At 38.7% G+C, this 26,836-nt stretch overlaps 1 protein-coding gene across 2 annotated transcripts; it reads left to right on the plus strand.

The window, feature by feature from the left end:
• The first annotated feature begins 894 nt into the window (after positions 1-894).
• Positions 895-26,681, plus strand: LOC113666639 (deleted in lung and esophageal cancer protein 1). 2 transcript variants are annotated; one of them, XM_027182431.2, is made up of 37 exons: positions 895-1,221; positions 1,989-2,142; positions 2,280-2,390; positions 2,683-2,864; positions 3,222-3,421; positions 3,541-3,622; positions 4,155-4,346; positions 8,494-8,563; positions 9,212-9,345; positions 10,953-11,048; positions 11,276-11,366; positions 12,542-12,704; positions 13,679-13,886; positions 14,787-14,915; positions 15,427-15,510; positions 15,642-15,738; positions 16,070-16,200; positions 16,562-16,708; positions 16,839-16,999; positions 17,474-17,627; positions 17,935-18,036; positions 18,118-18,248; positions 18,823-19,004; positions 19,329-19,347; positions 19,847-19,917; positions 20,341-20,492; positions 20,928-21,025; positions 21,121-21,191; positions 21,510-21,745; positions 22,348-22,464; positions 22,988-23,079; positions 23,557-23,617; positions 24,089-24,274; positions 24,857-25,024; positions 25,428-25,581; positions 25,681-25,804; positions 26,265-26,681. In XM_027182431.2, the coding sequence occupies exons 1-37, from the start codon at positions 1,009-1,011 to the stop codon at positions 26,398-26,400; spliced, it is 4,899 nt and encodes a 1,632-aa protein (XP_027038232.2). In that variant the 5' UTR covers positions 895-1,008; the 3' UTR covers positions 26,401-26,681. The 2 variants fall into 2 exon arrangements, with proteins under 2 accessions (XP_027038232.2, XP_089038386.1); XM_089182260.1 differs by having other exon boundaries at positions 16,842-16,999.
• Positions 26,682-26,836: the final 155 nt, after the last annotated feature.

A 26,836-nucleotide genomic window follows, 5' to 3' on the forward strand; every position in this document is an offset into this window, starting at 1 on the left:
TAAAAGTGAACTGTCCACAAGAAGATTCAAACCTTCATCCGTTGTAATACCATGTCAATTTTTTGAGTTATAGACAATTCAAATGATATCCAATAGCCCTCTTTATGTTATCAATTTGAGTTAAGTCCCATTGGTGGTTAGTAGGAGGGAAGAACTTTGAATTGCATAATCATAGGCCACTGGCATGTATCTAACACACACGTACTCCTGGCAGCGGCAACATCATGCATGTTAAAAAAAAAAAAAACATGATACACCGTAACATGAAACATAACTATTCTTCGCGTGAGAGCTTTTACACTGTTCTGTTTCTTTTTTATGATTATCTTTTCAATACGAGTATGGCAATTTATAAATTGCCGCTACATTGACATGTAAGGCGCTGTCAAGTAAACAAAACCTGAGCTGTCTTCTAACTGAACGTTTGAAAATTGTTATATAGTAACGGAAGGCACTCTCATGATAATTTCCACAAGTAAACAGCCTTCAAATTCGCAAACATAAACCAGAATGGCTTGGGGATGGAAAAGATTGTCACAGATTACGAATGTCAAGCTTGAAAAAAAAAGTCAAGCTTAGTTCTTGATGTCGACTCACGTTGCATTACGTTTTTCCATGTCTTCCATTCGTAATCATGCCAAAATTACAAACTCGCACCATAGCATGCTTCATTATGTACAAGAGAATGCTCGCTTGCACCGTACCTAATTGAATCAAGAGAGTGATGTTCTCTAAATACGATTGGTTCACTCATTAGATCTTATTTTTTCGTATGCTCTCGTTGCTGTCGCCTTCGGGGTTTTGTGGAAGCTCTTAACTACTGTCACAAAACCAATAATTAAAACTGTGTTTCTGGCCATCTTCTGAGTCTCTGAGCCCGCGTATAGTCGGTACATAAGGAATCCATAGCAACTGCTTCAAAATGGCGGTCGAAAAGTGAAGTGAGGAAATTTTCAGTCCTCGCTGTTTATTAGCAGCTTAACGCGAAGGAAGCAATAAACCATCGAAATGGCACACGCAAAGGAGGTAGAAGTCGAGCCTCCGATGCATCTTCAACGGCCATCTTCGAGTCGTTCTCAAGATGTGTCGCATTTACTGGCAAGCGTGTTTAGGGAAGTTTTTACTCGTGATGTTATCGGAGAAGAAACTGTGAAACACCTCGCTACTTCTATGAGTGGAGACGCTGGTTACCATGATAAATATGTGGAGCAACTAAGGCAGGTAGGAGATGTGTAAGTTTTGAAGTAGTTTTCAAGGTATTGAATCAGTGATACGTTAAAATGAACATCCCAGCTGATCTTGGTAATCACATCAACAGTGTAATCACGAACTCAGCTGTGTTAGCTTAATCATATACTGTTAGTGACGAAAAGGGGTGACTTAAATTTACTCAAAGTTTTCCTGTTGCCTTATATTCATAAATAAGAAGAAACTTTTTTTGGGCAGGGTATTCTGCAGTTGCTCTGTAAACCTAGCTACTTTTATTGTTATAGCAGCCATCAGCTTTCAATAATAGAATCCTTAATGGCCAATAAACTTTGAAATTAAATGCGCTTCCATTAATATTGACACACTTCCCTTCAAGACGGTGTAAAATTCGTGTTAAGATCAATCAAAATTGATCGTGCATCAACAATGAGATCCATGGGTTTATTCTTGAAGGCAAGTAAAAAATTCTCAAAATCTGCTGATATTAAGGAGTCCAAAGATAGTCCCTTGTTCCTTCAAGATTCATTGTAGTGGTACTAAAAAACAGGGCAAAATTATGGGTTAATTTCTTGTTTATGAAATGTATTATGTGATTCTTTACAAAAGACAGAACACATAGAACTTGGGTGATAGGCCTTACTCTTTTTAAACTTGAACCTTTAAGAACAATGTGATCAAGGAAACAGTAGTTAATGATGCAATAAGTAACATGTATTGGTACTTAAAATAGCATTTAGCCATAGTAATAGTATACATACTGATCAATTGCTCTTATTAAGATACAAGAGGAACAAGATCGAAGGCACAGAGAAGCAGACATGTTGGAAGCTCACATCATGCAAGCTCAAGCTGCAGCTATGGCCGCTGATGAGAGGGAACTGCAAAGAATTTCAGAAGGGTACGAAAATTACCAATCATTGGGATTACCACCAGGTAAAGTACATGGACTGTTTGTGGTTTTTATTTACTTGTTAATTATATATCTCCATGACATAGTAATTTTTCTGAAAATTTTGTAAGAGACTGTTTCTTAATTCTAATACTACTTGACTGTCAATTTTTTCTTTAAGCAAAATCACACCTCAGAAACTGTCTAGACACTCAGTTACTGCGACGCTACAATCTCATTGTTCCAGAAGATTTCTCTTCAGAAGAGGTTTCTCCATCTAAAGCTCCACAAGGTCAGCTTTTATCCTTGGTTAAAAAATAAGCTGAATGATATTCACAAATTTGAATTAATTCCTATGTAACTATGCTATATTAGAAGACAGAAGTACTAAGTTGACATCATTGTGAACAACTTTGTTCTTTATTATAAACATGTAGAGCAGTTACATTCCGTGTGGCAATGCACCTGTTCAGTATAAGATCACAAAGTTGTTTAAGTGTGGAGCACACTTGAACAATACTTTTAATTACTGCTGAGTAAAGTCATTGCATCACTAATTAGTTAAACAAATATTGTTATCATAGCTGATGAAATACCAAGCTATGCCAGGCTAACAACATCATCTCAGCAGCGATACAGAAAAACACCTCCATTAACAGAGTACCTGGATGATACTGCTCTGTCAACATCAACATGGCCGTGGATGTCACTACCACCCACACAGGCAAAAGAGAAGAGAGATTTGAATATAATACCACCCCCTAGTGTAAGCATTTTCTGTTGAAGCTTAAATAAACAAGTTAACTTTTTGAAGCTTTGGGCTTGACTGGCAGGTTCTTTAAGCCTTGATTTTGCCATTTTTATTTCTCACTGTAATGCTAGACAATACATAAATATTAGAATTTGTTTTGTATCACCTTTTTAGGTTTATCAGTTTAAATTTGACTTTTTCTCAATAAAAGACTGAAATAACAAACTGAAATATTTCAACTTTATTAAGTTTCCATTGATAATTGCTGATAACTGAGTAATTTCAGTTACTCTTTACGCAAATCAATCTATATTTGAAATTTACAGAGTTTTTAATAATATTTGTATTTATAGCACTTTCTTTTTTCTAAAGGCTAAAAGCCGGCACTCCAAGTCTGCAGTCTGGAGAGAATCCATGAAACCAGATAAGCGACAAGTAGAGCGAGAAGATCTTCAAAGGTTGCAGAGCAAAGCAGAGTACAAAAGAAACCCACGCTTTGTGCCTCCACTCAAAGGAGGTCTCACAAAAGTAGCTAAGAAGAAGAAACCAGACATAGACAAAGAAAGACCTCAGTAAGTGCAGATTATGCTTAAACTTGTTAATTATATGAATTTTAACTGATTGATTTTTACATTCTGTCCTAGTTGAAATACATGATAATAATTGCTTGATTTTCCTCCTTAAAATTCAGATCTGCTGATCCTGTTGAAGTATTTATTGCCTCTCCATCCCCTGTGGTTTTTACAGGCTATGAAGTTGGACAAGTTTATGAGGTATGCATAAAATTCATGTGGCAGAATTTTCATATGGTAACTATAAGTGATTCTGAGTAAATAACCCCTCACACACTTTCTGTAATGGGTGGGTATAAATTTGTACCTTTTTCCCTATCCTTCATAGCCACAGATATTAGGTAGATAAACAAACCATGAATGTTAAGCTGAAGTCTGAATATTGAAACATAATTTTGATTAAATAACTCTGTGTGAAAGGTAGTAAAGATACATGTACTTGTATGTGGGGGTTGGAGAAGAAGTGGTTTTGTTTACAAGCTATGAAGTGGGAAAGGTTTCTAAGGACAACACTGTGCATGCATGTTTCAGAATTTTTGATTTGGAACTTGTGATCATTTTGTGAATAAACTGCCATATACTTCTTGTAAGAGGTAGTAATTAGTTGATTTGATTTGTCCCTCTCAAACATCTACACCCAAGGAGTTTTAGGTTAATTCTCAACCCATAGATATCAAGTAGTATGGAATCATAAATGAAGGTGCTAACAGTTCCATGATTGTTTTTCTTTCAGCTCCTTTTAGACCTGAAAAATGTGTCATCATCAAGTCGTCAACTAAGACTTACTCCACCAGCTACAAAATATTTCTCTGTTGGATTAGGGAGATTCCCTGGTGAACATGGTGTGGTTGCTCCAGGTCTAAGCTGTCAGTATCCAATCAAATTTGCTCCTGATTCGCTTGCCGACTCTGATGATATTATTAAGGTGAATTTACCAAGAAATGACAACTGGCATCATTTTTCTTTGTGTAATTTCATGACTATTAATTTACATTGAATAGTTATTAACAGCACTTATTTTAACTGGTTAACCAACTGTGAAATTCATAGAAGGTAATTTAGTGTTAACAACTGGGTTGAAAACGTAAATTAGCCACCGTAAAGAGTAAAAAAGCTGACGTTTCGAGCGTTAGCCCTTCGTCAGAGCGATTAGAGGAATTGTGGGTTGTGTATGGATTTATATGTAGAAAGTGGAGCTACGCCATTGGTGGGAATATGATGACGAAAAAACAGGAATAAATTAGTTGAATGAAAAGCGCTCGTTGATTCCGTGGGGATTAAGGGTGCCGATTTGAAATATAAATTTTTGTTCTAGTGTTTTACGGCTTTCCGAACTGCCTAGATGTAAGGAAAGGCCGCAAACTGCCATATGCTGTTTAGAATGATAAGGAAGATTAAAGTGTCTAGCGACTGGCTTGGATGCGTCCTTGTCATTTATTTCCACATCGCGAAGGTGTTCTCGGAATCGGTCACCCAGTCGTCTTCCTGTCTCGCCGATGTATAACTTATTGCAATAGGTGCAAGTTATGCAGTAAATAACATTGGCGGAGGTACACGTAAAGTGATCAATGATCTTAATGGATCTTTTGGGTCCCGATATTTTCTGTACGTTGTGAATGAAAGGACAAGTTTTGCATCGTGAGCGAGCGCATTTAAAAGTTCCAGATTGGTCATTGGTTTGAAATGAACTCCTGACTAAAAAGTTGCCTATGTTTTTGTCACGTTTGAATGAAATAAGTGGGGGTTGCGAAAAGATAGTGCCAGTCTCTGAATCGTTTTGGAGTAATTTAAAATTTTTAAGAATGATAGATTTAACTGCGTGGTTGTGAGGGTGAAATGTAAGAGTAAATGGAATGCGATCCGTGTTCTCCTTCTCGGCCGTTTGTAGTGCTGCCTGTCGATCGATTTGTTGGGCACGGTGGTAGCCCGCTTGAACGACAGAAACAGGATAGCCGCGTTTATCGAAAAACTAGCACATTGCCTCTGATTTTTCGGAAAAATCAGAGTCGTCACTACATAAACGACGAAGTCTGAGAAACTGTGAAAAAGGTATGGAGTTCTTGACGTGTGATGGATGTGAGGATGAATACAACAAATAACTATGTGAATCTGTAGGTTTGTAGTAAACACTAGTACATAAGCCGTTGCCTTCAATTGAAATTTTGATGTCTAGAAAAGCCAAAGAATTGTCGGAAATTTCCCAGGTATATTTAAGAGCCGGATGAAAGGAATTGACGGCGGTTATAAATTGAGTGAGCTCCTCTTTGGTAGAGGAGGTAGCGCCGATGCAATCGTCAATGTAACGGCCGTAGAGTTGAGGTTTTGGGCCGTGGTATTGGCTAAAAAATTGATGTTCGATAAAACCTACAAAAAGATTGGCGTAGCTGGGTCCCATTTTAGAACCCATGGCCACGCCATTAGTTTGTTTGTAGTAGTTACCACCGAATGAAAAGCAATTGAGTGTGAGTACTAGTTCGGCCATACGGAGTAGTGTTTCAGAGCTAGGTTCCTTAACAGTGCGTTGATCGAAAAAATGTTTGAGGGCCCGGAGACCTTCGTCATTGGGAATGACAGTGTAAAGAGATGTTATATCCATGGTGAAAATAAGTTTGTTTTGGTCGAGGAAACTAAAGTCACGAAAAATTTCAAGTTCAATTTCAACCTCAACTCTACGGCCGTTACATTGACGATTGCATCGGCGCTACCTCCTCTACCAAAGAGGAGCTCACTCAATTTATTAAGGACAGCCAACACGCACTTGAAATTTTTCGTGACTTTAGTTTCCTCGACCAAAACAAACTTATTTTCACCATGGATATAACATCTCTTTACACTGTCATTCCCAATGACGAAGGTCTCCGGGCCCTCAAACATTTTTTCGATCAACGCACTGTTAAGGAACCTAGCTCTGAAACACTACTCCGTATGGCCGAACTAGTACTCACACTCAATTGCTTTTCATTCGGTGGTAACTACTACAAACAAACTAATGGCGTGGCCATGGGTTCTAAAATGGGACCCAGCTACGCCAATCTTTTTGTAGGTTTTATCGAACATCAATTTTTTAGCCAATACCACGGCCCAAAACCTCAACTCTACGGCCGTTACATTGACGATTGCATCGGCGCTACCTCCTCTACCAAAGAGGAGCTCACTCAATTTATAACCGCCGTCAATTCCTTTCATCCGGCTCTTAAATATACCTGGGAAATTTCCGACAATTCCTTGGCTTTTCTAGACATCAAAATTTCAATTGAAGGCAACGGCTTATGTACTAGTGTTTACTACAAACCTACAGATTCACATAGTTATTTGTTGTATTCATCCTCACATCCATCACACGTCAAGAACTCCATACCTTTTTCACAGTTTCTCAGACTTCGTCGTTTATGTAGTGACGACTCTGATTTTTCCGAAAAATCAGAGGCAATGTGCTAGTTTTTCGATAAACGCGGCTATCCTGTTTCTGTCGTTCAAGCGGGCTACCACCGTGCCCAACAAATCGATCGACAGGCAGCACTACAAACGGCCGAGAAGGAGAACACGGATCGCATTCCATTTACTCTTACATTTCACCCTCACAACCACGCAGTTAAATCTATCATTCTTAAAAATTTTAAATTACTCCAAAACGATTCAGAGACTGGCACTATCTTTTCGCAACCCCCACTTATTTCATTCAAACGTGACAAAAACATAGGCAACTTTTTAGTCAGGAGTTCATTTCAAACCAATGACCAATCTGGAACTTTTAAATGCGCTCGCTCACGATGCAAAACTTGTCCTTTCATTCACAACGTACAGAAAATATCGGGACCCAAAAGATCCATTAAGATCATTGATCACTTTACGTGTACCTCCGCCAATGTTATTTACTGCATAACTTGCACCTATTGCAATAAGTTATACATCGGCGAGACAGGAAGACGACTGGGTGACCGATTCCGAGAACACCTTCGCGATGTGGAAATAAATGACAAGGACGCATCCAAGCCAGTCGCTAGACACTTTAATCTTCCTTATCATTCTAAACAGCATATGGCAGTTTGCGGCCTTTCCTTACATCTAGGCAGTTCGGAAAGCCGTAAAACACTAGAACAAAAATTTATATTTCAAATCGGCACCCTTAATCCCCACGGAATCAACGAGCGCTTTTCATTCAACTAATTTATTCCTGTTTTTTCGTCATCATATTCCCACCGATGGCGTAGCTCCACTTTCTACATATAAATCCATACACAACCCACAATTCCTCTAATCGCTCTGACGAAGGGCTAACGCTCGAAACGTCAGCTTTTTTACTCTTTACGGTGGCTAATTTACGTTTTCAACCCAGTTGTTAACACTAAATTACCTTCTATACTCTCCCACCGACGCAGCACCACAGTTTCTTTAGAAACTTACCCCTTCATTCATTTGTGAAATTCATACCTTCCACTCAAATGTATTGTGGGCCTTAACTTGATTGACTGTGTAACTTGCTGGTAGAAAGTTTAATTAAAACATTTCAGGATTTTTCAGTTTAATGATAAAGTGATTCCTTGACCAAATAAGAATCATGATAAAATTTAATATCTCATTACTTTGTATTTTTGAGAATGGAGCTTAAGATGATTATCGAGATGTTCAAGGTCTCTTTTGATAATTTTCTTTTCAGCTTTAGTTTGAGAATTTTTTGTTGAAGTTGGGACGAGGTTTAATTGTACCTGTAAAGTTCTACATGTGTACATGTTTAAATCAGTCTTTCATTTTATTTTACTTTTTTTGAAATTAGGTTATATAATATTTTTGTGATTAGCCTACTGATTTGTTGACAGGATAATTTTGGTTTTATAAACAGAGTTGATAATGTAAATTGGCCACCATAAAGAGTTTCAAAGTTTAACTATGTTTTCAGCTTTGAAACTCTTACAGTGGCCAATTTGCTAACTGCACATTTATTTATCAACACAGTTAAAAAAAAAACCACAAATGTCTTGTTACACTCTCACATTGACAGCACCACAGTTTCTTTAGAAACTTACCCCTTTTGCTGATCTGCTTAGTTATGTTTTATATGGTCACTGTTTTAGGTGAAAACCCAAGTGGACCCTCCAATGATTATCCCACTTCAAGGCAGACGGCCACCCCCTGTGCTGAGTTGTAAGTTAATTGTTTATCATTGCCACATTTTGTTTCAAATCTACATATGAGTGTACTGGAAGTCTAATTGTAATCCACTGTAAATGTATATTAGGCATACATATACACATGGTAGCAAACATGTTATGCGGCAGTGTAATAAAGAATGCACAGTATGTGTAACTAAAAAAATTTATATTAATAATTTTAGTTTATTTGCATAGGAGATCAGGGCATGCTTGCAAACCACAAAACTAATTGATAATTGGAATAAGTGTTGCTTTACATAGTTAGGATTCTCTCATCTGATAAAATTTTTGGCTTGTTTCCATCTTGAAGTTCATGTTAGTCATCTTTCATATTTTTGTCATTTCCTTTTTTTTTGATTTTCTGATATTTGTCAGTAACTCAGAGGCAATGAAGAAACTACTGGAGCTGATTCACTTTTGTTTTCCTTAAATTTTTTTTGCAACTGCAGGCTCTTACATGTTCAGTGAGATATTTACTAGATATATTAGTTTTTCAGTAACAGATAAAGGATCAAATTTACTATCTCTCTTAATTCCCTTACTTGAAATACATGGTTGTTATTCCCCTTAACTTTGAACAGTTCATGCTTTCATTAATTAAAAATATGTATCCGCCCTTGCTCCTGTTTGTCGGTTTTAGTGTCTCCGATACTTGACTGTGGCCATACGTTGGTGGGAGGAAAGAAAGTTGTCCAGGTTGTTTGTGAAAACAAAGGAGGTGATGGAAAGTTCTGTATCATGAGGAAATCTTGTTGGCCCACGACAAGTTTTGAGGTACGTATGTTTATGGAAATGGAAATACATGAACCTGCAAATGAAAAGTTTTGCAAAAGAACTATGGGAAAACTTGAAAAATCAAAGTGCTCTGTGAGCAAACTCGTGAATTGACACATGATTTTTTAGATTATGTTTAATGTTATCTGGTTTAGGGAATTTTGTGGTTGATTGTCATATCTAGAGTACGAGCAGTAGTTCAGTGTTCGCTAATGTAGCAAAGAAACAAAGTAACGTTGGGATAAGAAGGCATTACAATTGAAATGATCATGCTATTACATTTGACAAGGTGGATGATGTCATGTGTTTTAAACGTCTATCATTTTTGTTACTGGTTCAAAAGAAAAGGTTGGAAGTAAATGTGGGTGAAAAGTGAAATTTACTGTCTTTCGTTGTAAATATTAGAAAATCAAGGCAATACTGTCTTAATGAAAACATTAACGATTCCCTCTTTATCAAATGAGACAAACGGGAACGAGTTTTGAGTGATATAACTAAGCCAAGCCTGCCACCGTCATTTTGGATCTCCGCCTGGGTAGATTTAGGTCACGTGCTAGGCAACGTATGATCAATAACAAGATAGAATTTCATTTCAGGCCTATTTATCAATTTTGTGGTGTGTAACTTTCGTATTTTAGTACGTTGTTTGTATGTTGAATCTTCAAATTGGCTTGAAACTTAAAAGAAAATTGTTCTTTAAAAATTCACTGAAAATCGGTAGCTAAAATTGTTTGTTTAGGTGTTATCTGATTTTCGTGTTAACTTGTTATTTCGTCAGTCGCCGGCATCTTCTGTTGCTTCTCACAGGAAAAACACACGCGACGAAACGTAATGATCAATTTTGTCCTCAATCTCACGCTATAACAGAAAAAGCTTTTGAACATCTGTAAACTCCGAGCGCTTCGCAGTAAGTGATATTTTCAATGAATCTTCGGATTGTTTTCAAGTTCAAGGATTGTAAATTACAATTTTATGAAAAACGAAGGTTGTTCTGTTATTTCAGTGTGAATCCTTGCATGCCTGCCAGTCGCTGGCGCCGCTTGTTGAAACTAAAACGAAAAAAAAAACTCTTTTAAGATTATCATTGGCTTCTTTTTCACCCCACCACTATTCTTAGCAACAAAGGTCGCCATTTCGTCTGTTTATTGCTCACCAAAAACTATAAAATGCACTCAAAAGCCTAAAATCTAAAAAAAGTTTACAGGAATCGACCAATCGAGCGAGCGAGCGAGCGAGCGAATGCCATTCCCCACATCGTATCTATAACTCGCTCTTGCGCATGCGCGCAATTCACGAGTTAAAAAGGGACAAAAAAGTTAAAACTAAAAAATAATAACTTATGAAAGGGACAATTTTAGATAGAGGCTCACAGTACATTCATTGAAAAAAGCTTCTTCGTCGTCCGTTACAAAGACTTGTGCGAGAGTTTTCACCAGACAAAAATTTTTGCGTGAAAAAAAAAATCAAATAACAAGAAAAGCATCCCTAGAGGGCTAATGTAGCTTAAGACTCCGCCTCTACAACGTTTGCTGGTGCGTCTTTCATATAATCGCCTACCACGTGAAAATTATAATTGATTAATTGTTTACTTTTATTCTGTGTCATAGTGGACCCTTGAAGATCCCGGATCAGTTTTTGCTGAACCATTTGAACTAAAACCAGCCATGTTCAAGCTGGACGCTGGAGCAGTGACCACACTGGATGTAACTAAGTCTCAGTAGTTTATGAATGAATTGATTAACCTGAATTGTAGTGGCCTGACGTTCAGAACATGAACCATCAACATCAAAAAACGATATGCTAAAGAGGAAACTCCTTTTGTCACAAGCGTGGAATTTAAACCTTAGTACCCAGACCTTCAAATGTCACAGTCTGATGCTCTACTGCGCGGTCAAGAGCTTGGTTGAATTGTTTCACTGTTGTATTCCAGATCACATTCTGTCCCACTTCAGCCAAGTACTTCAAGGAGGAGGTGGTGTTTGTTTGTGACAACTGCCATGTCAAGGAGTTTTCTCTTGAAGGTAAGCAAACTGTCTTAAGAAAGAAAACACACATTATGAAACTATTTCTGCTCAGTTTATGATAAGAATACAGGAAGGGATGAAAGTTTGAGTTCTTATACGACGAAAGTAATTGCATTTAGTATACATATTTTGTTTACTGCATTTTACTCTCCCTGATAATAAAAACTGATGCTGATAGGTAGAAATGTTCTTATGTAGTATTTCAGCATGTGGTCTTAGACACGATTTAGTTTGAAACTGGATATGGATTGAGACCATTATTATACCTCTCAGATAGTACAGAGTAAATTGGTAAGCTAAATTTAAAAAAAAGTTTGTTTAAAGTGAAATCCTCCCCCTCTATTTGAACCCAGCAGAACTGTAATAAATGTCTCACCAGCCTTGTTTTCTTTTCCGGTCCGAATTGCTAGCCCCTACGCTTGGGCCATAATCCGAGCGGAAAACATTTGCGGTCCTTAACTTACAGTTTAGACCTCGAACTCGGTTAGTAAGAGGTGTTTCTGGTATTTAATCGGATATGATTTCCCAAGGAACTACGAGAACGTACTTGTCTTTGTGACTTTTTAAAGTCATTTTCCTCCTTAGCTCTTTCATTCATTTTTAAATAAATGGTGGAGACAGGGAAGAAAATGAAATATATTATTCGAGCTGAATATTTTGTGAATAGAAGAACGAAAAAGATGGTTAGTGGTGAGGTTGATAAAGAAATAGAGAAAGATGTTTTTTCGTCTTGTGACGAGCTTAAGACAAAGAAAAAGTTCTGAGTCCCCATGAGGAAACGAACGTCAGACCTACGGGTCTTTCCTCACGAGGACTCGGGACTTTTTCTTTGTCCCACGCTCGTGACAAGACGATAAAACATCTTTCTCTATTTTGTGAATGTTTACTATTTATGACGCTAGCTTTGATGCAAAGCTGAATTACGCTAAACGAAATTTGATGGGAAAATCTGTAATCGCAACAGTCATTTGCGACTTTGAGAAGGAAGGCCAGACTGAAAATGAGTACGGATTTTAAAGGCTAGAGTTCGGAAAACGTTTGGGAAAATAGCATGGATAGGATCAGGGTTTGAAGAACCAGGGGACACATTCCACAAAGAACTTCCAGGAAGACAACTTTCCTCTTCCCTAGTGTAGGTTGTGGCTTTTTAACCTTATGTTGTGTTTTTATAGGCTCGGGTCAATTGGCCGGAGTGGAGCTTGAATCAGTCTCAGGAGGGCTTAGTGAGGCAGATATTGGAGAAATAAGAGATATGTCAGCACAACATTTTATAAGATTCAGTGAACGGAACCCCGAAACAACTACAGAGAAGACAGTAGTTATCAAAAACACAACGTGAGTCACTGAGCAAGGTCTTACTAATCATTTAGGAGTGTGTGAACGTCTCTTGGCTAAGCTTTGCGGAAACGCTCGCAAAGATTTTGGCTTTTATGACGAGAACTCTTTCGCTCCCCGTTCTATACGGGAACAAGTTCACGGCCTCTATAATTATCACAGATGTGCTGACTTCCATGAAATAAAAATTATGCATGAAGTAAGAGTATTTATTTTAATTTGTTTTATGTCATGAGTGACTCGAGAGCTAGGGTAGTTGTATTGAGACCCTTCCTGACTTTGGACTACTTTAGTCCCTGCCTTTCAACGAAGTCCGTCGCGCGATTAAAAAAAAATCAGTGAAAAAAAATTATGTCAGCGCGCCGCACGAAACTCCGACTCGCACGACGGACTTCGTTGAAAAGGAGGGACTGCTCGTATTCTGTCCTCACTTGGACAACACTGCGAATCCTAAGAGATCCTCGCAGCTAAGAACACTACTGAACCAGTAGTTGAAAATAGAACCTAAAAAAAAATTCAGGCCTGTACGGGATTTGAACCCATGACCTCTGCGATACCGGTGCAGCGCTCTACCAACTGAGCTAACAAGCCAACTGGGAGCTGGTCAATATGTTGGGTCCGAATAAACCATCCAAGTGATGAATGATGACTTTAGATATATGAAATTCATATATTTGCACTGCAGTGAAGAAACGAATTTGAGAGATCAGTGCAAAGTCCTGAATTGTTTTCAACTACTTGTTCAGTGGTGTTCTTCGCTGCGAGGATCTCTTAAATTCGTTTCTTCACCGCAGTGCAGATATATGAATTTCATATATCTAAAATCACTGTGAATCCTCTAAACAATATGAATGCCAGCTCTGAATGGCTTGCTGCGTTGGGATTAATTGTCCTTACTAAAAAACTTCATAAAGCTAAGAAGCTCATTGGTTTCCTTCAAGTTCATTACATTTTTAACTTTTCGTTTTGTACAGGAATGTCCCCCTGCCTTTCCGTTGGAAACTCTACAGGCCATTCTTTAGGTGTCCTGTTGTTCCTGGAATGCCTTTGCAGTCACCGATGACATCATCGCACGTGCCACGGAGTCTGGATGAAAACGGAGTGTTTCGGGTCACGCCAAATATGGGCACATTGCCACCTCAACAGTCTGTGGATTTCATATTGGAATTTGAACCAAGAGAGGTATCGTGTTTTGAACAATGTTTCACTTCATTGTGTTAGTTCCACTTCAAATACAGAGAGTTAAGACAAACGACTTTATTAAAGAATTTAGATATATGAAAATTCACATATTTGCACTGCGGTGGAGAGATGAAATTAGAAGATCCTCGCAGCTAAGAACACTACTGAAACTAGTAGTTGTAAATAGGACCTGAAAAAAATTCAGACCCGTACGGGATTTGAACCCGTACGGGCCTGAATTTTTTTCAGGTCCTATTTACAACTACTAGTTTCAGTAGTGTTCTTAGCTGCGAGGATCTTCTAATTTCATCTCTCCACCGCAGTGCAAATATGTGAATTTTCATATATCTAAATTCTTCCTTCACTTGGATGTTTATTTGTACCCAATTCATCGACCAGCTCCCAGTTGGCTTGTTAGCTCAATTGGTAGAGCGCTGCACCGGTATTGCAGAGGTCATGGGTTCAAATCCCGTACGGGCCTGAATTTTTTTCAGGTCCTATTTACAACTACTAGTTTCAGTAGTGTTCTTAGCTGCGAGGATCTTCTAATTTCACGACTTTATTAAAGTTTGGTTTAGTTCTACAATGAAAAGAAATATTGACCTCATTCACTCTCAAATCCGATTTTGTATTTGGCATTAAATACCCATAGCAAGCGTGGCACCTGAATTTGTTCTGTAAACCATTCCTCGTTTAAACTGTGTACTGTTATCAGATTGTTTATGCTGCATCGTCATCCTCATTCATATATGGGTCCAAATTGTATCATACAGAGCAGCAGTTTTACTACTAAAAACACCAAATTTTGTGTGGCGTACTATAACTGCTGGTTTCCAACGCAGAAAAATAAACCTCTGAATGAACGAGTTTACCTTTCTTGACCTTCCCTTCTCAATGTAGGTTGGTAGTTTTCACGCAGTGGGTCATTTGATCCTGGAGGAGATTCCGATTTATGATGACGGTGGTTCTACAACAAATGACGTGAAAGACGTGACAGCGGTGCAAATCGAAGTGAAAGCCGTTAGCAAAGTAAAGTATCAACTATTCCTTTTCTTGCGCAAACCCGTCCTTCAAACAACAAGATGCAGTTAAGCGAGACCCTGGGCAGATCCAACCCCTGTTAGGCCATAAAAATTTGGTCGAATCAATCCCGTAAACTTTCCCATGATCTGATGAGTAAATCTCCCTTCCAGCTAGATTACGTTTCCTCATTAATCGGTTAAGAGGTTGTGGTGTTATGTCAAGATCAAATTAAGGAGGTTGTCTATTCTCATGTGTTTGCTGGGTAATTTCGGGATGTTACGAGGAGAGATTACAGGTTAATTGCAAGCAGTTGAAGGATCAAGTGGTTTTCCAAACAAGAGGCGGGGCGAAGAACAGTCCTTGCAATGATGAAGTAGTCGGATGCCATTTAGTAATAGCAACAGCCGTTTTCAAGGCTAACCTCTCTGGCATGACTGCTCTGTATGATAATCATAACATGATCGAACATTTTTTGTGTCTGATCTGTTTTATAATTGTCAAAATCTTTGTATTTTAGCCTCTTGACGTGTGCGTCTCTCCTCCGGCGATTGTTTGCCCTGGTACATTAACAGTAGGTGTTCCATACAGATTTCCTTTGAAGGTCAGTACCGAAACATAGTGCTTTCTTATTAGCAATCGCCAAGCATTTCTGAGTATGAGGAAGCCGTAATGTATATACTAAAATAATTTTATATTTTCCTATTTTTTATTAACTGGAATTACCTGATTTAGATGGTCAACAACAGCGTTTCAGAAGCAAGAGTTTCATGGCGAAATGAAGAAGGAACATCGTGGAGAGCGTCAGTCGAACCGAAATCATCTGTGATAGGTACAGTGCTATTTGTGTGAATCGTCTCGTCTCCACCGTTAAACCTGAAAGATCTGTTAAGTCATTGTGCTTTCTCTATAAATACAGCGAAGGGAATTCGATGTTAGGTCAAGATTGCACATTCTAGTCGATTAATTTTTGTATTCTGAAAGGAGAAGACGAGTTTTTCATATCTAGCATTAAAAGGTTTTGACCATAAGCGTTCAATCCAAGGTTAAAATGGATTGACGTTTCGCCTACTCTTGTTGACAACTATTTTCAGGTTGTTGTTTAAATCGAATTAATTGTTTGATTCGTTTTTTAAATGAAGACATCTTATCCTTTTAATCAGGCGCTGGACAGGAAGCCGACCTAGAGTTAGTTCTAATGGCAGATGAACCAATTCACATAGAGAAGACGATATTTTGCGACTTGAAGCACTCGTCGGCTCCAGTCTATGTCTATGTAAAGGCCAGTTTTGAAGTAAGTACACTGGGGAGAGCAATTGTCAGCTCCGATATAAAATTTTCCAGCAGGACAAACTTGAATAGTTGTTTAAGTTCGCTAAAACAGTGAGATAATACAGCAAAAAAAGATAATTTTAACTCATTTATTCCTGCAAAGATTACAGGAGCAAGTCCTGCGCACATTGTTCGGAGGTAAATAGCAAAGGATATTCGGAGTTAGAGTACCCAATTAGAGCGCGCGTTCAATGCTATCCGCTGCCTTACTCTATATAATAATACCATATTTTCGTTGTGCAACACATGATCTTCTTGATGTGACGCAAACAGCTCAAACTTATTCGATAGTTTTGTCTTTTTTTGGTACCACTTTCTTTTAGGGACCAGAGGTTATTTTTACCTGTCCGGACTTGAATTTCAATCTCGTTCGCTTCAGAGAACTGAATGGCTATGAACACATAACTATAAAGAACATTTCAAATATTTCGGCGGAGTGGAGCTTAAGGGAATCACCAGAGTGTGCTCAGGTAACAAACAAGATAAAATTATTATTTATTTAAGCTACATCTACTTAATTTAAACAAAAAAACAAAATTCAACATTACTGAGGTTATACTAGAGAGTCCTTTAGTTTTATCTTTTGCTTTGATCCTAAAGCAGTTACGTGACGAGGAGGTTGTTTCCCAGTTTTCCTTCACTCCCCCGTCCGGAGTCCTGGGTCCACAAGAAAGCAAGGAAGTAGCTGTATTATATACACCAGCTGATACAGGCAGAGTGAGGACTGTGCTCCAGTGTGAAGTCAAGAATGGAAAAACAAGGTAGAAGGCGTCAACATTTATTTTCACTCAAAAACCCTGTACTGCAAGAATTGCGAACGCATTATAATCAAGACACCGTTGAGTTGATTAGGGCTTTGGAAACAGTCAGGGCTATTTTATGGAGCTTTTGGCATCGCACGTGTACAACAATATCATAGATGGAATCATTGCTGAAAGAATAATTGTGATACTTTTGTTGCTTCCTAAGAATGAGTTTGTAGTTTGGATATGAAAGTTTCATGATTTCTATTCCGAGTGCTTTTTCATTTCAAATATTTTAAATTTCCTCGCAGTTTGTGGCAGTAGTTACGCAAAGCAAGTATTATCTAAATAAATTTAAAGGCAACCGATAGCCAATCGAGTTCTCAAAATGCTCCGCCATATGAGCTCCAGAGAACCTGTTTATGAACTAGTTCACATTTTACTAAAGTCGAAACTTTTTGGTTTCGCTCACCTTTCTTTTTTTTCTTTCAGCTATTTATCTGTCTTTGCTGAAGTGCAGAGACCTCAAGTGTGTTTGTTGTCGTGTGACATGTACATAGAGAAGGTTTATTTGGGTGTCCCTGTCAGCAGAGAAGTTGTGCTTCATAATCAATCCCTGCTGAGAGCGCAGTACAAGTGGAAAGAGGTGAGTGCAGAAATAAAGGCGTACAGTGCGATTGCTGTTGCCGGGGTAACTCGTACCAAACTGAACAATCCGATTTCTGGGAGATAGCATTAAATATTATTTGAATTCTATGTCGTTTCTGCTTGCTCAGGTCCTAAATGATGTCCAATGGCCTGATGGAATTCTGTAGAATCGTCGTTTGTTTTTTCCTATTTGTGTACGTGATCCGGTAACAGTAGCAGCTGTTTGAGTCAGTCTCACTGACGAGAAAGTTTAGCCTACTTGGTTTGTAAGTTTTTACATAATGATTTGAACGTGTTTGCTCCAGATACTCCAAGGAGACTACACCCTCACGTTCGAACCGAACCGGGGAGTCCTGGAACCTAGAGAAGAGCGTTCAATCAAGGTGACGTTTACAGGATATAAGAAGGTAGGGTACTCGAGGTACTTTCGGCTACCGTCTGGGTATCGGTACAGTTTATTCATATTTGACGCTTGATCTGTCCAACAGGGTCCCATAAGCGATCTGATGACTTGCTGCGAGGTAGTGAGGATGCCTAATCCTGTGTGGCTGTCAATTACAGCTGATGTACAGGGGCTCAGTGTCACCTTTGAGACTCCAAAGCTCTTTGACCTTGACCGGTAAGTGAAAAGTTAAAAAACAGAAATATCAAGATTTTTTTTCGGAAATTAAGATTTTCGTGTGAGTGAATAGATTTAGTAAGATGGTACATTTTGAGTCCGGTATTGAAAGAAAAAAAAGAGGGTTTGACCAAGAAAACACTCTGAGTTCTCATGAAGATTAACACCTCAGACTTTCAGATTCCGCGCGGAATCCAATGGCCTGAGGTTCAAAGGTCTGAGATTCGATTCCTAGGGGACTCAAAAAGTTTTGTTCGTCCCACCTTCGTTACAGACAAAAAAAATTATTTTAGGATTTTTACATTTATTACAAGAGAAGGAGAGGGAATAATCTGGGGTCTCTTAGTAATGGAGCCTCACAATGGTATTTAGTTTTGTTGTCTTTACTAATATAGTGATTTACTTTTTGCCCTACTAGAATTAAACTTTATTCATAACCTTACATTGACATAGCACTGCTTCCCAAAGAAAAATACGAAGACAACAAATCATTTAAACCTAGTCATAATTTGTAACTCGAAGTAACATACCAGAAGATGTGATAATGGTTCTTCCCTTCTCTCTTATTTTTCAGACCTGACGAGATGAAGGAAGCTTCTCTCTATGATCGAGAGCTGCTGTTAGACTTTGAAACTGTTGCTCTCGCCAGTTGCCCTCGCACAACCCTTGTTATTACCAACACTTCAGCCATAAGAGCACACTTCAGTATAGAGATGGATTACTTCAAAGCAGCCAAACCACCGACACCACCAGACGGTGAGTTAGATTCTTTAGCGAGTAGAATAAAATACGCTATATCATAGAAAATCTTTGAGCAAGTTCTCGCAAAGGAGATCTGTCGCACAATCACTCCTTCAACAAAACGTTTTCGCGAGAGCTTGTTCGCAAACCTTTTCTTAGGTGAAAGTCATCAGTAATCAGACCTTAAAGAAACATGCTATACATTGGTCACGAACGTCGAAAAAAAAAACAAACAAAAACATACACAAACAAACAAAGAAGAGGAAATGAATAGGGACTTCATTAATACTTAGTGACAATCTTACTGTTTTAAACTTTATTTTTTTTCCTTCCTCTTAGGTGTCCCTCAGAGTAAAAGGTTGGTGCAGAGTTTACCGTCGAATACCTATCTGTTCATTTAATTTTTTAAAATCTATCTCACTTCATTTTATTTGTGTCCTGTTTTAAAACAGACTATCACGGAAAATACTTGCAATAATACAGAATCAATTATCCAACAGTATTTACAACGCTCTTATCACTGATCATTACACCAACAAGTAACCCTTTAACCCTTAAGATTGACCGGTATCTAATTCCTTCTTACAGTATCACCCCTGAATCAAACATTACGGTCTTGAGAACAAAGAAAATAATTACCAACAAGAGAAGCTCTTGATTGTTAAAATAAATTCTCCTAATCTTAAATAAAATGTATGGCGAACAGTAAAGAGAATATGCATACTGATGTTAGGGTGTAGAAGGTTAACATAATAATAATAATAATAATAATAATAATAATAATAATGATGATGATGATGATGATGATGGCTCCAATGTTTTGAGAATCATTTTAAGAATGCTTCCTTTGTCTCTAGGACGCGACTACTGGGAAGAACACCCAATATCGCTGATCCAATCAGTAGAACTGCTATGAAAGCACATGAAGGTTGGTGGCCAGAGTAGCAGTATCCTTTCCTCCTTCTTTATTCTCGCAGTCTGTCTACTCATTCTACCGTGCTAGTGGTCTCTTTCGCAGCTATTGTGTGGTCTGGTCCCACTGAACGTTCTCTCACGAAGAGAATGCATTTGGTCTTGTTACACCTCCTCTTACGGAGAGAACGCATTAATCACCCAACGAGTTCTCTCATGGAGAGGGTGCACAACTTCACGTAGCACGCAGAGAGTGCTGTGAGGGATTTTAAGCACTGGAGGTCTCATTGACTAGATTTTTGAAGAGTTTGTATAGCCCGTAAAAAGCCTACAAAGTTAGGGAGTTTTGTGAATTATTTCCAAGAATAGATTAAAAGATGATTACTGTTACTTTGATGGTTGTTAATCTCTTTTTACGTACTGAACGCTTTTGTTTTAGAATACTGTCAAGCTATCTTGCGTGAAAGAAGAGGAGCAGCGTTTGTGGCAAGTCCAGCATCCGGTGAATTGTCACCATTCGGATACCAAGTGATTGAAATCACAGGACACAGTGACATGTGGGGGAAATACAGAGACTTGTTGATTTGTAAGGTAAGTGTGACGCTACATGCGTCACCTGAAAGTCCTCTATCATGCTGATCTGTATGGCGTGACGTAGAAGTCGCTATTGTTGTTGTTTTTTGTGCCGCAACGCTACATGAAAAATTCACGTCGTATGTATTCTAGAATACATACATAAAACTACACACTTGCAATCTGCATTATATGGCAAGTCGAAAAAAAGAAAGAAGAGAGAATCGAATTGAAGTACTTTAATAACAAAAAAGTAATACAAAACAAACGCAACGAAACGAAACGAGAGAATGAAAAAGGCGACATGTTTCTTTTGTACAATAAAGGACATTTTAATCAAACCTTGTCTCTTTCAGATTGAAGGTATTGATCCAGTGTACGAGAGAATGACAAAGGCCACATGTTTCTTTATCACAATAAAGGAATTTTTTCATAATTCTTTGTCTGTTTCAGATTGAAGGTATTGATCCAGTGTACATTCCTGTTAAAATGGATGTAGTGGGTTGTCCCCTTAATTTTCAAATGATGAAAGATCAGGCACCAATCTTGCGGTGAGTTGTCGGCGGAAACGTGCATTTACCGACCTTTTGCTTGAAATTTGGATCTAAATGATAAAATAATGCTTTGAATGTATTTTTGTCTGCAGATTTGGCACGCACGTTTCTGGAGCCTCGTTAGTTCAGAGATCGCTCAGAATCAATAATACCAGCCCATTTGGTGAGTTAATTGTATCTTCGAACTCAAGCGATTGTCATCCAGTTTGGGCGCTTATGAGTTGCCTAACAATAAAGCCAGTAGACTAGTCACGTAAATGCTGACGGGCTAACCTACGTACAAATTAACTCACTGCTGCCATCACGTCATCACTTACATCGCTGCGATGTGTTTTTACGTCATTTTACAACACAATTGAAATTTTTGAAAAACAAGGTTTGAGTGACAAGCATTATCGTGAGAAGCAATATCGTCCACAGTGCACTCCTTTCTTTGTCACACCTGTTAAGTGTCCTCTATTGAATTATCATTTTTTCCCAGACATTCGCTTGGATTGGGAATCATACAACATTCTCCCACAGGACAACCAACTCCTGGATATGTTGGTTTTTGTTGGTCAGCCTTTACCCGTAATACAGGATGGCCAGGAAGTAGTACCAGCTTTCCAGGAACAGGATTGTTACCTCTGCGAGGAGAAACCTTTTATACAAGTAAAACTAAGAGAACACGAAGGCATACGCGCAAACCGACCTTTTGAAGTTACGCCTAGCCAGCAGGTTTGATATACAGTTTCCTGCTAAAATCACTCACAAATTTGAGTGCTTTTAGATTGAATGTCGAAAAATCAAACCCATAATAATTACAAAAACCAACCATAGGAAAGAAAAATACCTTGCAGAACCAATGAGAACTCAGAGTAAAGACAAACAGACCGCCTAAAGCGCGGGAAAACGCTGGCGACCAAGTCGTGATTGGTTATAAATTATGCATCTGATCGGTTGAGAGAGTGGGTGCGAGTTCTCCGGACCAGTCACAAAGCAAAGCCAAACAAAACAAAAGCAATCCCGGGAAACTTTCGACACTCGACTGAAAGTTGTTCTCTGCATCTCATGTTGAGCACCAGATGAAAACAGTAACGAATAATCTCTCTCCCAGTTGTTCTTTCTCGAATATCACACAACTCTAGCCCTTTAAGAAGCTTTCCTCTTTGCCCTTAAGGGCCTGAAACTTCTCTCCCTGAGAAATATCTTTGATGGTTTTCTTAGAACTACATTACAGAAAATCGTGACACTTTGTGATGATGTTAGTAAAGTGTGAATTTTAGACGATCAATAATGTGTGAACCATGATTTTTGTCATTTCTTTGTTTCTGGCATAGGTTATTCCGGCCAGGAGCCATTCTTCGGCCAAAATGTCATTTTATCCTTTCACGGAAAACCCATCTGGAGAAGGTTGTACAGCATATGCCGCGGCTTATATGAGTTTAGATCCACAGGTTGGTGATGAGAAATACGCTTATCTTTTTATCGTAGTGTGTTCCACGTTTTGTGGGAAAATGGCTGGCGTGCTTGAAACCGGATCGAGTGCTTTGGGCTCGGGTCATCGTTTTGTAAACTTGTTAGGGCAGTTTTTCTTTAGGGAAGTGTCCCACCCCTTTCTTCCCGCGAGTTTGAACAGATATCACCAACCAGAAAACTGTCAAGGAAACTTGGTGAATCGTTAGGGGAAGGGGAGGGGAAGGGGAGGGGAAGGTAGGAGGAGCTTTCTCTGATGGATTAGCATCCCATCCAGGGGGAAGTAGCAATTTTCTTGGTAGAAAATCTAGGGTATAACGGAAACTAATATACTTACCTTAAAAATGAGCCGCAGAGAACAACGTAAGAGGTCTTTCGCCACCACTGATTTCAAATCGAACTCTGCCAAGAGTATGCGTCTGATCCTCGTATCTAGTGCACTGGAGTCCAGAGCTGCTAACCATTCTCCCGTAAATTGTTTTGGTCTTTTGATTCTTTCTTCAGTTTCTTGAAATTCCAGGGCGGGTGAGACGATCACATGGAGTAGAGCTACGTCCCTTCCGTTTGGACATGACGGCCAACATTGATCCTGCCATGTAAGCTATTGTTTTAATTGAAGTTAGTTCAATTTAAATACTTCTATAAACATCATGAGAAAGGAAAGGAATTACATGAGCTGTGAGATGACGAACAAGGAATACCAGCCAAAATAACCAGAATAGGCTGGAGGAGATGTAGCGGGAAGGTGTAGCAAGCAACATAAGAATCATAAGTGTTCGTCCACCCCACAACACGTGCCTTCTGAAGACAAAAAAAAAGAGAGATACAACTAGAACTTAAGCTGTTTAAATGATACTCACAGTTTGTTTAAAACCTTTGGTTCAATTAACCCGAATTGGATCGACCGTCATGCTCTCAGAAATTGTTTTTCAAAGTATGGTTCGCCAAAGTTACCAGTAGTATGTTCTTCGAGTTACTTATTCTGTTTATTAGAGAATTCTTTTCTACTTAAAGGTTCGTTTCTAGTGAATATCGTTCCTGTTTTTAACTCCCTCTTTCTTTTTGCACCACAGACTTTCTCTGGAAACTGAAGAAGATAAGGGAACTGAGTTTATTACGGCAGCGTCTGATTTGGTCAGTTGCATTCCAGTGTTATTTATTTTTATATTGGTTATGATGATTTTCCAGTTTCCAAGTATTATAAATTGTTTTTCATCCTAATTATTTTAAGTGTGCTAACCTGTGATCTCGAAATCTTGGTGCGGTGCTCTAACCAACTGAGTAATATAATAGTGGGGTAAGGACCTGGTAATGTGTGTGTGCAGGCTTATGTGTGTAAAATGATTTAATATATTATCTTTAGGAATTACATGAATTAATAGGTGCTTGCTGTCATGTCTCGCGACGTATGAAAGAAGCCCGATGAAAATAAGGAACAACAGCAACAAAAAAAAACGAAACACAACAAATTCACTAAACAAAATAAAGCAAAATGAAGCAACATCATGACGAAGATCATTTCTTTTTTAATGGTTTTATTTCCGGAGTCCCCAAGAATTCCTTTGCACCCTCAATTTACTGTCTTATTTTGCCTCTCGCCAACAGCTGAACGGTGACACACCCTTGGTACATCGGTTTGTCTTGGGAAACACCACAGAAACCCCGCTGACCATGCGATTTGATGTGCAGGCTCCATTTAAGATTCTTTCCGCTGAGCCTCCCCAATCAGCCAAATCAAAAAAGTCCCAGTCTCCAGGCAGTATCACCATTAAACCCGCTAAAACGTTAGAGGTAAGAGGATTGACTTTGTTAGCGATGAAGCAGCATAAACTTCGACAACCTTCGTGAAAGAGAGCACGTTTGAGGGAAAATGGAAAATTGTACTTAAATAGATTGGTGTGTGCCTGGATTGACCAGGATGAGCAAAGGAGCTTTGCAGCTGTAATGTCTCATTCATTAAGCATGTGTTTACGCATGCGCGGTGGAGGCTTCTCTCGCCATGTACTTGTGTTAAACTTGTTCATTGCAATTAACTCTTAGGTGTTTTAACTCCCTGAAACCCGACTTCATTACAACAGCCACATAGGATTTTAGGAAGAAGAGAAAGACTTTGACTGCAAACAGGAACAATGAGTACAACCACTTTCTTCCAGATTACATAATCAAATGCAATATTACCACATTGTTGCTCAACAAACAGAACGCAGAAATTCAATTTATGCCCTTTGCTGCTCATGTCGATTATGCAATTTGACTCAAGGCCAAAGAACAAAACTTTGTTTTTGTGTCAATATATATGGGGGAATTGAGTCAGCGAGTGTACGGTTTGGAAATAAACACTCATGCTTTTATTGTGCTCCGCTTCCATTTCAGTTAAAAGTTGGATTTTTCTTGTCTGACAAGCTTGTTCTTAAAGTGGACGACCTCACTGCAGGACAAGAAGAAACTGGCGGTGTAATGCTCGTTACCTCAGATGATGGCGACAGACAACTTGTCTTCAAACAAGACTTGAAAGTTCTGTTTTCCAACAATACCTCACAGGTAATTACCCTGATCATTCTTTACACCCTAACATCAATGTACATATTCTCCCTACTGATCTCTAAACATTTCCTAAGGTGCTGACGAGGAGAATTTGGTTATCAATCAAGAACTTCTTTAGTTGGTGATCATTACCTTTCTCGTCACCATACTGTGCGATTCAAGGGAGATGTTGTAAGGAGATATTTATGCAAGTCACCCTAAGAGATCAATAGATTAAGCTATTTCTTTCGATTTCGGTGATTCATTTGCAATAGGGGCTACTTACTTTCATGCTCTTTTACCGCAACTCACGAAATTTTCAACTATAAAGACCCCTTAAGGTTGCGAAAAACTTTTACTCCTATTGTCGTTATTATCTGAAACTATGCTTCGTTCTCTGATCATGCTTGTTTACCTTCAGGTGATTCCTTTGATGGCCTCGATAGCTGTTCCCACTCTCCGTCTGTCTCAGGATGTCTTGGACTTTGGCACGTGCCTGGTGGGCCAATCAGTTGAAATACACGTGACCCTGCGCAATCCCTCTCGCTCTGCTTCTGCTTGGGTCGCGAAGAAAGGTTAAGTTTGAAAATTCCGATGAAACACGCTGGAATCATTTTAGACGTTACGATTGATCTCCTTCTCACTCTCGGGGATTCTTTTTTTCTCCCTAATAGATCCACGTTATCCCTCTATCAGCCAAGATGTTTTTGTTGTCAATCCGACCGAAGGATTTCTGGAGGCAAACTCTAGCTTTACAAGCCAGACCAAAACTACACTTAAAGTGACCTTCACAGCTAAGTAAGTTGATCTCTTGTACTTGTTATTGTGGTTTGATGTTTCGCTTTTACGTTCAACTGCAAATGATCCTCAATAATCCATATCATATTCCCAGTTTATCATTGTTTTTCATGTCATCTACTCTAAGGGATTGTTTCAAATTTGCCCATTCAAATCTATCAAAATGGGCAGTTTTAAAGAAGCTTCCTAAATACAAATCTTAATTTTACTTAGTAATACAATTGTTCGTGCGAAAACAGCTTATAGGAAATACATGCTCCGAAAAGAAAACGTTTTCTGAATGGTTAAAAGAAAGCCCAACAACTCGCATCTGAGTCTAAATCGAAATCGTACTTGGAGTGTCTTAAGTGATCTTCACGTTTGTATCCCTTAAGGTTGTTTCGTGATTTGATTCGTAACTAAGATTTTTCATAACTGAAGTTATTACGTTGTACTGACTTCGTTACTTCCACCGTTGCAGGCACAGTGTTGAATACGAGTGTGTCGTGATTGTCAGTGGTCAACTGAAGGAAGAAGAGCAGAGACTGGTGCTTAGAGGACGTGGATCGTATGACCAAAGACACGAGCGGCTGGTGAATGTTACCACAGACACGTGACTGTGATGTGTACGAGATGTATCGAACTCGGGACGTATAAGTTCCTAGCACAAGTCACATGTTTTGTCTCGTTCAGGAGTGATGTGGTTTTGTGTTAAGGTTTAGGGTGTATATAGCTTAGCACTGTTTCCTAGAGAATATCTTTATGCCTGAAATTATAATTTATCCAGGCGACCATTTGTTATTTTTGGCTCTAATAGAAACTCACTGAATTGTATATAGTATTTGTATTACTGTAAAATCCACCGCAAAATATAAATAAAATACGGTTGACGAAGCACTCAGCATGTCGAGTTCATACTACTGACCATCTCATACACAATCCTACAACTATAGTTTGATTAGACATTTATTTCAAGTGGACATAACATCTTCAAAGAATACATTACTGGGATACAAGATATTCAAACTACTCTCCCCCTCCCCCCTTGCGCCT

The sequence above is a fragment of the Pocillopora damicornis genome, chromosome 9 (assembly GCF_964200805.1).
Source record: "Pocillopora damicornis chromosome 9, jaPocDami1.2, whole genome shotgun sequence".
In the NCBI taxonomy this organism is placed as follows: Eukaryota; Metazoa; Cnidaria; class Anthozoa; order Scleractinia; family Pocilloporidae; genus Pocillopora; species Pocillopora damicornis.

Excerpts from the sequence above, each read along its gene's own strand:
- LOC113666639 (XM_027182431.2), top strand. The coding sequence starts at position 1,009 with ATGGCACACGCAAAGGAGGTAGAAGTCGAGCCTCCGATGCATCTTCAA. Across the intron at positions 23,080-23,556 it reads GCCAACATTGATCCTGCCAT|ACTTTCTCTGGAAACTGAAG; the intron begins GTAAGCTATTGT and ends TTTGCACCACAG. Across the intron at positions 25,805-26,264 it reads AAAGTGACCTTCACAGCTAA|GCACAGTGTTGAATACGAGT; the intron begins GTAAGTTGATCT and ends CCACCGTTGCAG.